At 35.6% G+C, this 12,106-nt stretch overlaps 1 protein-coding gene across 4 annotated transcripts in view; it reads left to right on the forward strand.

Annotated features, from left to right (window-relative positions):
• The window catches only part of LOC145247940 (nuclear receptor subfamily 1 group D member 2-like), a 490,243-nt gene that overhangs the window by 274,590 nt on the left and 203,547 nt on the right, over positions 1-12,106 (forward strand). For all 4 annotated transcript variants that reach the window (XM_080109580.1, XM_080109582.1, XM_080109579.1 and 1 more), the window contains one exon: positions 9,086-9,160. In XM_080109580.1, the coding sequence (XP_079965706.1) occupies positions 9,086-9,160 (75 nt within the window). The remainder of the gene's footprint in view (positions 1-9,085; positions 9,161-12,106) is intronic.

Below are 12,106 nucleotides of genomic sequence, written 5' to 3' on the forward strand. Positions count from 1 at the left end.
AATGGTTTAAAAAAAAAAACAAAAGTTAAAAATGCAAGTGTCCAGAATCATGCTTCAATTGTTCATTAAATTGAAACATTCATTTCGAACGCACCCCTGTCATTTCAAAGAACCTGCTGTTGATTTCATATGCTGGTCCTTTCTGTTTGTGTGGTAGTAAAACTTCTCAAATGCACATATGATGTTAGGCTGTATAAGGCGTTAACTTTAATCAAAATCGCCTGTTTTTTTTTTCATCGGATTTTTTTCGATTATATATTATCGATACTTATTCAAGACATTCCAATACAAAACCTATCTAAGAACGCTGGAAGGCATATATAATAAATTTTTGCAAAATTTTAAAAAAGCGGTTCAACCGTTTAGGTGTCTGTAAAGAACGAATCACACACACACACAAGCACATATATATATATCTATATATCTATAAAAGTGAACGTGTCTGTCTGTGTGTCTGTGTACATTTCCCTACGCAATAACTCTGTCAATTTTTAGTCTACAGACTTGAAATTTGATATACAGGGTACTGAGATTTGGGAAAATCTATGGGATTGGTTTTCGGCCAGAAATTTGGCTGTTAAGGGGTCAAAGTTCAACGATTTGACCTTTGAGAATTCGACCAAACTTCTCAAACAATTTTAGGTCTAAACACTTGAAATTTTACATATAGGTTCCTTGGACATGGCTCTAACTTAATAACTTGATTTGAGCCTAAAACAATAAATGTTAAAGGGTCATAATAGGGGTCAAAGTTAAAAGAATTGACCTTTTTTTTTTTTTTTCTCAGCATACACCTCCAAACACCCGGGCAATGCCGGCACACATGCTAGTATATATATAAATATATATATAGTTTAAGTTATAGCAAAAAGAGAGAGAGAAAGGAATGTTCTGTGGATGAATTCCTGCTAGGAATGTTTTCTGCAAGTGTGGGAGTAAGAATTAGAGTTCAGTCAATCACTACTAATCAATGCCTGAAGCCACTCAAGGATAAAATTTTGAAAGATTACTGGATTTATGTTGGTCGTTGTCAACATTGGATTGAAAACATTTGGTGAAATGGGCAGAGGATTTCTTAAGAGAGTTTGATTTTTCAAAAGGACTGCTCAACAATTATTTGTTTACATTAGACTTGAGGATGACCATGCTATAGTCGGTTGGGAAGCAGACTCGTTGGTGTCTGGTTCCACAGATTGCATGTTTTAGGAATGAAATTTTGTTCATAAGTGCTCTGTTCGGTTTTTGGCATTGCATTGAGAGTGATAGATAAATAGAGAGAGAGAGAGAGAGAGAGAGAGAGAGAGAGAGAGAGATAAAGGAATATTCTTTCTTGTGTTTGTCGCCAGATGATTTTTTGCTAATTATGTTTTCTGGACGGGGAAGGGGTGATAAAATTGCATTAGACAGCTTTAAGAAATTGACTTAAAAATTAACCTATCTCTGGCTAGACTTGGTTACCCTTCTTTTTCTGAAGATTGCATCATAAACTGGATAAGTACCCTATTTTCTTAACACCAGGTTGCTATGCTAGTCTCTTATATTTCATTGTTAAACTGTCGGCTTTTAAGAAATATTATTGGCCAGTAAGTCGATACATGGCGATTGGCAGTAGCGCAACAGATTTAGCGCATCATATTTGTCTAGTTTGGGTTTTTTTTTTTTTTAACGCATGCCAACTGGACTTTGGCCAGCTTTCAAATCTTCGGAGAGTCTGCGATAAGAAACATGACGATACCTTTTGGTTTATAGCAATAAAAGACATTGCACCCTAAGCATTTACCAAAGTCGATTTTAGGGTCTTTTACTTCGTTAAAGATGTTTATGTTTTTTTTAATGTATGGAAATTAATCCTGACAAGACATAAAGCCACTTGATTGTAAGAAGTTAAAAAATATATTACTTCACGGTTTAAAACTAGCCAACGATAAGTGTTATATGGATTTATTCTGATTCAGAAAACAGCAATTTTTTCCCCTTTATCAGAAATCTCATTCATGGAATGTAAGGTATAAAGGACGGAATTTGAGAAGCGAGAACTATGAAGCTACCAAAAGTAAAACCATAATCTGATTTCTTTCATCTCTCGATTCAAATCTTGGATCAGCGATTAATAAATACTATAGGTACTCACCCGGCGTTTCCCACATCACTGTTACTGGTAGAAAAAAATCTATATAAATAAAAGAATAGATATATCTATGTGTGTGTCTAACTGGTAGACTCTTAAACTACTCGTCACATAACACTGAAATTAATAGGAAATTGTTATCATACACCGACGATGGTTTATAATGAGTAAAATTTTTGTTTGGGTGCATGAAGTGTGGAGGCATTATGTTGAACAAAAATGGCTGCAGTAAATCAAATCGGCAAAGAATCAATGCAGTCACGATTTCGAGTGTTAAGTAATTCCTAGTAACAAAGATGGCGGCGAAGAATCAATACAGTCTCAATCTTGAATCGTTTCGAGACACAGGCCGACGGCAAACTGATTGAATCCAAAATTCAACATTTTTTATAACTTTCGAAGCTTCTGATTAGTTTATTATTATAAAAACGATCATCGAGATCATTAGAGTCATACCCTCATTATAGTTGGGGATGGTCTCCTAGCAACTTTGGCTGCAGGGAGACAAGGTAGAGTACACGTCAAGGATCCGTTCTTGACACTCAGCCCGACAGGTGAGGGGCCGGGAACCGTCCAGCACCTTTCGGGCAGAGGTACACCGCTTGGGTATCACTCAGGAGGTCCACCCTTCCAGGCCTTTCTACATGGTTTTTGGGTGGGGCAAGTTTATTGCTTGTCGCCTGAGGCGCCCAGACTGGGTAATGCCGATGGGGGGGGGCGCCCAGGCAATTTTTGTTGAGGCAAGAGTGCCCCTCCTTTAGGGGAGCTTGCCTATTCTCTATTTCTCGACCTTATGTCAAATATTGGTGATGTGGGCACCAATCTAAATATCTACCCTCATTATATTTTAACAGGGTGGATGAATAACGCTTGGCAAGCTGAGATGCAAAGTGTTCATTTCAACTTGCTGACATATTTTTATATTCTTATTGAATTCTTGGAATTCTTTTGAGAGGAGTAATTTGTATGTTTATTTATTTATTCAACAACTATGGAAGGCAGTAATTACTGAAGATACCATTAAAGATTCAACATTCCTATCCTGTCATGTTAACAACCTGACGAAGGCCAGAAGAATATTTGGCCGAAACGTAGTGAAACAACAACTATAAAGATGAGGATAATAGTCCGCAAATAAATAAATAAAAATATGTCTTTATTGGTTTTACGCACATGGAAATTCAATCATACCTTTTTCAGCTATCTGTCAAGTTAGCGCAAACGATAGAGAACACGGCTGGAGCGCTAAATGTTTTGGTTTTGATTCTGGCTGATGGCACTCAAGTTATATTTGTTTTTTTTTTTTTTACTTTTGTACTATATATTGGGTACAATATAATAATCAATAGAAAACTGACTCTATAATAATAAATATGAAATCTTTCCTGGCAGGTATATATAATACATTTTTGCATTTAGGTGTCCATAAAGAACGAATCATACACACACACACACACACACACACACACACACACACACACACACACACACACACACACACACACATATCTATATATCTGTAAAAGTGAACGTGTCTGTGTGTCTGTGTACATTTTCCTACGCAATAACTCTGTCAATTTTTAGTCTACAGACTCGAAATTTGATATACAGGGTACTGAGATTTGGGAAAATCTCTGGGATTGGTTTTCGGCCTGAAATTTGGCTGTTAAGGGGTCAAAGTTCAACGATTTGACCTTTGAGAACTCTACCAAACTCCTCCGACAATTTTGGGTCTAAACACTTGAAATTTTAGACATTATTTGCTTTGAAAAGAAAACTTTACTTCACCCCAAATAAGCCACTTGGACATAAGGGGGTATTAATTGGGACCATGCTTAAGAAAGATTAACAAGGTGCTTGTTTATGTTACCTTCTGCATATCAGTACAGTCAGGGAAGCAGGTAGCAGGAAGGGAATTCCAAAGTCTAGCTGTTCGAGGGAAGAAGCTATTAGAGTAGAAAGCGTTCTGGCATCTAAGGATCTCAACAGTGAAGGGGTGTGATTTTGTTGCTAAGCGAGTTTGTTGGGGATATATATACATTGAGGGGGCACAAATGCAATGAGTTCATCAGAACACATTCCATTAAAATATTTGCTTAAATATAACAAACTGCTTCTAAAACGGCAAATGGCTTCCTGTTTCAGTAGCTTCTTTCCAAAAACTGCAGGCTTATTTCTTAACATCTTAGCTATTATGCTAAATGGACCAGTCAAAAGTAAAGTGGTTGACCATAGCCAAGGGTGACATAAAGGCTCCCTTTTTATGAGCTACAACAGCGAGATGTAGAGGAGGGTACTACTGCATTCCCAGGATTACTCCACTTGATCTTATCATCCCCCCTTATAAAACTGAGTGTTGAGCAAAATGGCGTTAAGTATCAGTTTTCGAGGGTGAGTATGACTCCACTGAGGATTGAACCGCAGTTTATCACACTAACCATTATGCCAAATTCTAACATAGCATGGATGTAAATGCATGCGAAATAACGTCATCAATGGGGATAAAAAACTATGAGAGAGAAAGAGAACCATCACGTGAGAGACATGGAGCATAGAACGAGATAACATTCGAGATCTTCTTAGAGACGTGTAGAACGTTCTAGATCACATCGGTGACGTCACAGCTGTAAAAAATGGAGAAATGAATGTTGTAGCTACAAAGAAAAAGCGAGTTGGAGTTATTTCCTATTCTTTGCCCTGGTCTCCTTTGCGACTGAAACTGCACACAACATGTATTGGTTCCAAGGCAACGTTAAAAAATTACCCTCAATATAACAAGTAGTATTTTAACCCGGCTAAGCGAATCCCATAGTTTCAAATGGTATCCATTAAATCTAGTCTGAGAGTTCAGCTTTATGTTGCATTAATCTAAGGTTATTGGAAAACATTTTTCTTCTTCTAAACGTGTTATTTGTATTTCTGGAATTTATTCTTCGACCCAAGTGTGGATGGATCAATAAAGTTCCATATGTGATCCAAATAAATTATTTATTGGAGCGGCAAGATATGAAAGAAAAAAAATGTCTAGACTAAAGTAGTTGGTTTGTTTCGGAAATTACAGGAAAGAGAAGAGGATGAGGCAGTGTTCTTTTTTCTTTTCTATTTTTTCTTCACATTTTTTCTTCACATTTTTTCCCTCACATTTTTTTTTCTATTTTTTCTTCACATTTTTTTTTCTATTTTTTTCTTCACATTTTTTTTTCTATTTTTTTTTTTCTTGTGGTAGTTAATGACTGACTGCAACAAATATTATTGAGTGTATGCAAGAGTTGGAGCTTGTGGAAGTCATAGATTTTGGAAGTAGTTCGAGTTAGTCTCATAAGAATGCTAGGGGAAGGTTTTCTTTTGAACAGTTTAATGCAATATCTTCATTTTTTTTATATACAAGGGAATCAACACTTATCAAGGCCCGAAGATCACTTGAGGATAAGGTTAATGAGTGTACGGTGCTCACCAACGTAGTAATCGTTAGTGGTGGAAATTGGGTATAATTTGATTATTTAAGGGGGTGGTCCAACAAGAATTTGTTTACATTAGACTTATAAACGACAATGTTGTAGCCAGTAGGAAAGCAGGCCAGCAGAACAAAGTTCCATAAATAGGCAGTTTTAAGAAAATAAGCTTTGTTCATGGAATCTGTGTTTAGATTTAGATACAGAGATTGAGAGAAATTATCGATAGTGGTTGTAGCTAGACAAGTGTTTTGTGTGAAAGTTTGGCAAAGGGGGACCATAGATTGAAGCTCAGATGATCACTTACCATGAAAATAACAACAGAGCAGAGACAAGCATGCAACATCTTTTCTGTGGGAAAGAGGTTGCAGGGAAGAGAAAAGGGCATCACCTACTAGGTTTCAAAGCCGGTTTTGAACTTTGTCAAGGCAGGATAGGTGCTTCAAGCAACTCCTACTCTGGTGTAGCAACAGAACTGTATTTTAGGACGTATTTGACTCTTAAATCGAAGTCTTTATACGCACATGCGAATTGTTTATACATGCTTTCTATTTTTTTTTTTCTTTTTTTTTTTTTTACACTTTTGGTTCTTTTTGTCATCGCCATTTTGTTTAGTGGTTGCCAGAGAAAATAGTTTCTTTTTTTATGCAGAAAGTAATACACAAGGAGATATTCACTGAGTGTTTTCATGAATATTTTTATTTGGATAGAATTGGCTCGGAGAGAGAGAGAGATTTACTAATATTATCTGAGCTAATTATTTATTTCTTAACTTTTTACCCTTAACAAAATGAGATACGTACAGACAAAAATCTAGTTAACATTTCACAATTAGCGATTATCAATTTTTTCTACGTAATTGGTGATGTCTCATTCGCACGGCTTCCAGGGACGTCATTTGTCATCATTTAATTTTCTGTGGTATCTACCATTTGACCTGTTGCCGCCCGCTTCAAGTTTTCTCAGTGTGACCCTTGCCAAAATTCACACTAACTTCATCGTTATTGATGCAGGACCCCTAATATGTAACATTAATTCTAGCAGCAACACTGATTACATGCAGCTAGTTTTAATATAAAAACAGAAAAATGTAGATGTGTCCACGTATCTCTATTAAAGGCTTTGTCTGTCCTCAGCTTGGTCAATCTGTCATGTTTCGATCTGAAATTGCATTGACAGAAATTCTTTCGTAATTGCATTTTCATTGAATTCCATCTTAAAGTTATCAGTAATATTCCTGGTTTTCTTCATTTAACTTTGCAACTTGTTCTAAAAAATATATTACTCTATTAGAAAAAAAAAAAAAAATCAACCGGTTAATAAATCGAATTTTTAAAAATCAACCTTGACCGTAATTTTGTATATTGTATATTAAAATGAATGTTCATCTTATTATTTTCTATACACTTGTATTTACTTACCTTTACACAAGAGAAGACATTGCACAAGTCATACTATAACGTGAGATTCATTGAAGAGGGCATGCTGTATTTTATATCTTTAATATAATACTAGCAGGAGGTGGTGCCCGGCTTTGCCTGGGCATAAAATATGCTTAAATATGATATTTTAATTTGTCCAGATTTCGTATATATTATTATAGTCATGATTTTAAAAGTAAAAAAAAAAAAAGCATTTAGTTGCCATCAATTAGAATCGAAACCAAAACTGTATCATTCAAAGCTGGTGACGTTACCACTGTATGAACGTAACACGCATATGAACTGATTAAAAATTAAAAATATACCAAGATGAATTTACAAAATGTATAACGGTTTTTTCAATTTTGACTCATTTTTGACCCCTTAAAAACTGTTTTAACCGGCTTAAGACCCATAAAAGAATGGTACATAAAAAAAATCCAATCATCTGAGGCTCCTACAGATCTGCGACTCTTAGTTTAGGAAGAGATAGAGTTTGAAAATAGGGAGACAGACAGACGGATATATAATCTTTTAGATACATATTATGTTATACGTATTATATGTATATTAGATAATACAGATGCGTCCACATATCTATATTAAAAGCTTTGTCTATCATTCACTTGGTCAATCTGTCATGTTTCAGTCTGAAATCCCCCCCCCCTCGATCATTAATTTTCATTTAGAAACCAATCTAATTCTGATTACATCTTGACTTGTTTTTTTTTGTTTTTTTACTTGGGGATTAATATGGCACAATCACATTGAAACACCGGTTCTTGCAAAATCACCAAAATTAAGTAACAATGAGCCTGGCCAGTACCAGATGGGTGACCATTTGGGACCACTAGGTGCTTTATATCCTCTCCACATATCGCTGCATTGTTTCTAGTCGTCCTGAGCTTGCATATACTAGCAACTGGAATTAAAACAGTTCCGATTCAAGAGAGGTGGGGTTGGAGATTGCGCAACTCTTGCCACAATAATTTTATGCACAGGCACCCTTCAGTAGGTATTCATAGTCGTACAAGACTGAACGGAGCTGTTTTTAATCTAAAGCTACATCTGGTGATGAGGCATCAATTCAGGAATTCTCCAGTTCCAAGGAGTGTGTAATCTCTCCTATATTACCACTGCTACCAAGTAAATCCTGCATGACTAACTAGAGATCTAGTAGTCCATGATCTTTCAGTTGTATTTTGGAGCAAGCCGTACCTTCAGAAATCCGGGATGCATTTGCATCTGCTAAACTTGGTCTCTGTGGCAAACTTGGGAAGGTTAAGTTATTGCAGTATCACCTATAGTGTGCCTTATCTCATCGCGAAAGAATCTTATTTTAAACCACCCCTTCAAATTCTGAAATGACTGTGATATAGAAAAATGAAATCATCAACTGACTGTGTGTGTGTGTGTGTGTGTGTGTGTGTGTGTGTATGTGTGTGTGTGTGTGTGTGTGCAACCCCTCGAGTCAACACTCATGATAATCTTTCATTAATTAATTAATTTGTCCTCCATGATCAACCCTAATTTTTTGCGATGCTTTGAAAAAGATAATTTAATGTATATATCTTTTAAATTTTATAAAAGTTTATTTAATTTTTCTTTATCAGCTGATGACACCAAAGTCATTATTTGTTTTACATTTGAAATCACTACCATGTATTAGGTACAATATAATATTCAATAGAGAATTGACTCTGTAATAACAAATACGAAATCTGCATGAATTAAAATAAGCATATTTTAAACATGTTTTACAACCAGCATAGTCCCCCTCCCTCCCGCTAGTTTAACATACAGTCCTGTTTGCAAATTTGCCTTGAAAAGAAAACTTTAAAATAAAAAAATGAAATGATCCACTAACTGTGTGTTTCTGTCTGTGTCTGTCTGTATATCTATGTGTGTGTGAGTGCCCCTAGGGTCGACATTCATGATAATCTTTTGTTCAAATATTATTAATTTTTAGAGATCATTTGAAAAATATATTTTAATTTTATACATATATATATATATATATATATATATTTTTTTTTTTAATTTTATCAAATTTTATAAAAGTTTATTTAATTTTTGTTTTTCAGCAGAAAGCCCGGTGATTAGTACCAACTGTGATAGACGAGATGCTGCTGCCTTGGAGAACCATAAACAATTTAATGGTGAGTGATTATAAGAACAAAAAAAAGATTGTTGTTGTAGAATGGCGCAGGCAGGGCCTTTATCTTACTTAGTAGCTTTGCATTGTAGAAATCTGAGATCAAACTGATCTCTTTTCCTTTTGAAACGGTGATTTTATAGGCAACTTTTTAGAAAATTCAAGATTTGGCTCTTTTCTGGCGTACACACGTTTGGTTGGTCAATCTACATCAGTGAGGTCACATGTTTGACTTTCTATCCTCCAGCTCATCATCATAGCATTTTACTCCATCTTGAGATTATATTCAGACAGTGTCGAAGTCATCCCTCAGGTCTGCATTGGAGCATGCCTCGCTTAGGGGATAGTCTGTGAGGATGTGTGCGATAATCTGTACATTGGTGCCGCAAGTAGCAAATATTCTAGGTCAGAACATAGGGCTCCTTCAGTCTTTTACAGACTATGGACACCCACGAAGGGGTGCCTATGCATGAATTTTTTGTGGCAGGAGGTGCGCAATCTCCAACCACACCTCTCCTGAGTTGACATTGTCAAATACCAATGGCAAGTGAAATGTATGTACAGGACGACTGGAAACAAATGCAGAGATAAGCGGAGAGCACATACAGCACCTAGAATTCCCAAATGGTCACCCATCTGGTACTAACCAGGCTCAATGTTGCTTAACTTCAGTGATCTGAAGAGAACCGGATATAGATGAGAAGAACTTGGGTAGCTATTTATATCACACAATCACAATATTGCACAATCACATTGACAAACCGGTTCTCACCAGATCACCGAAGTTAAGTAATGTTGAGCCTGGCCAGTACCAGATGGGTGACCATTTGGGAAGACGAGGTGCTGTATGTACCACAAGGTAAAATACCAGCTTGGGAAACTGGTGCGGTCTATCCTTCTCTTGAGGGTAGATGGGCCTCTCTTAAGCTTTGGTAGACAACCCATCACGATACAAAAAATACCCTTGATAGCCCTAGCGAAGCATCAAGTATTCAGCTATGGACAAGATGTGAATTACACTACAAAACTCGTGTAGTGAGTTCAATCTCGGCTTTTTAGAAAATAAGTGAATACTGAGAAATTCTTTAGATTTTTTTATTAAAAAAAAAAATTTTAAAGATTTTTTTTTTTTTTAAATCTTGAATTGACAAAACAAAGAATATCTCTATTATACTAGCAGGAAGGTGAGACATTGCACAGGGTTTAATGATAATTGCCGAACGTTTCACGCTCCTATATTTTTATTGTCATCGAAATCAGTGAAATCAGCTATTTTTCAATCAAATCGATTGCTCTAGTTGAGGACTCAATGCAGTGCACCAGGAGGAACCTTCACATGCTTCTCCACAGTAATTAATCCACAATATATTGTAGTCTACATTGCACTGTAGAGAACCTACTGTTGATTTTATAAAATTATTTTTATATATAATGGCTTGAATTACAGTTTAATATCCACAAGTCAAGTATCATGATTCAATTGTGCTCTAAACAGAAACATTCATTTTGAACACACCCCTGTCATGTCAAAAGAACCTACTGTTGATTTTATATATCGAGTCTTTCAGCTTGTGTGGTAATAAAACTTCTCAAGGGCATTTGTGATGTTAGGCTGTGTAAGGTGTCAACTTTAATCAAAATCCCCTGTTCCTTCATTCATCAGATTATTTTGATTATTGCTACTTATCGAAGGAATTCCGATACAAAACCTATCTAAGAACACTGCCAGGCATACATAAAGTACCTTCATGTGAAATTTTGTAAAAATTGACCCAGCCGTTTTTGAGTTCATAGGGAATGAACTCTCTCTCACACACACACACACACACACACATTTTCCCTTTTTATAATAGCAGAAGATTTTTCTTTGTCTGTCTATTCCTTGAAGATAATTGAGCTAATCTAGCTGAAATTTTGTATGGATCTTTGCTATGATAAGGTGCAGTGAGCTAAGCATTATGGTATCTGTTCAATCCAGAGTTAGGGATTAATAGGGATTAGTCACTACGATATCACATTTACTCAAGATGCTTCCTTGGAAACTACTGAACCGATTTGGCTGAAAGTTTGCATAGACCTTTTTTTATGATAAGGTGCAGAGTACTAAGTATTATGATATCCATTCAATACACAGTTAGGGATTAATAGGGATTAGTATCTTTCTGTACAGCATAATCATATTGACACACTGATTCCCGTCAGATCACTAAAGTTAAACAAGGTTGAGCCGGGTTATTATTAAAATAGGTGACCAATTTAGAAATTCCAGGTGCTGCATGTAGGAGAACATCAACACCTCCCTGCAAGAGTTGCAAAAACGTGTTATCTCCCCTAACTTGATTATACATGTGACTGGGGACCGTTTGTGAATTTCATACTCTCATGAAACTTCCTCCTTTGAAGGAAGCCAGTTAAACCCGAACAGTATCTAATAAAAAAATCGGCACAAATGTAACCATATATATAACCATCAATTTGGCATAAAGCATTCATTTTTAATCAATATTTTCCTGTTTTTTAATAGACTAAAAAATCTAGTTAAAAACTCAAATTTCATTGAAATAACCTCCAAATATCTGTATATATTATTAAAGTGTGTGCGTGCGTGGAACAGTCTCTACCAAACTCCTCTGTCAATTTTTTTGAGATATAGGCATAAGTCGACATTAAGTGCTCCTCTACACATGCGCAAGTATACATAAATAAACATGTCTGTTCTTTTTAAAATCAGAGTATATAAACAAGTAAATATAGTGAAATTCTATTCTTGTAATATCTCGTTTACTAGCAGACCACCCGGCATTTCCCAGTCATAAAATACGCTTAAATATGATATTTTAATGTATGCAGATCTTGTATTTATTATTATAGCGTCAATTCTGTATTGATTATTGTATTGTACTCAATATATAGAAGTGATTTCAAAAGTTAACAAAAAAAAATATGACTT

The sequence above is a fragment of the Euprymna scolopes genome, chromosome 26, assembly GCF_053919585.1.
Source record: "Euprymna scolopes isolate OS-2025 chromosome 26, ASM5391958v1, whole genome shotgun sequence".
Taxonomy (NCBI): Eukaryota; Metazoa; Mollusca; class Cephalopoda; order Sepiida; family Sepiolidae; genus Euprymna; species Euprymna scolopes.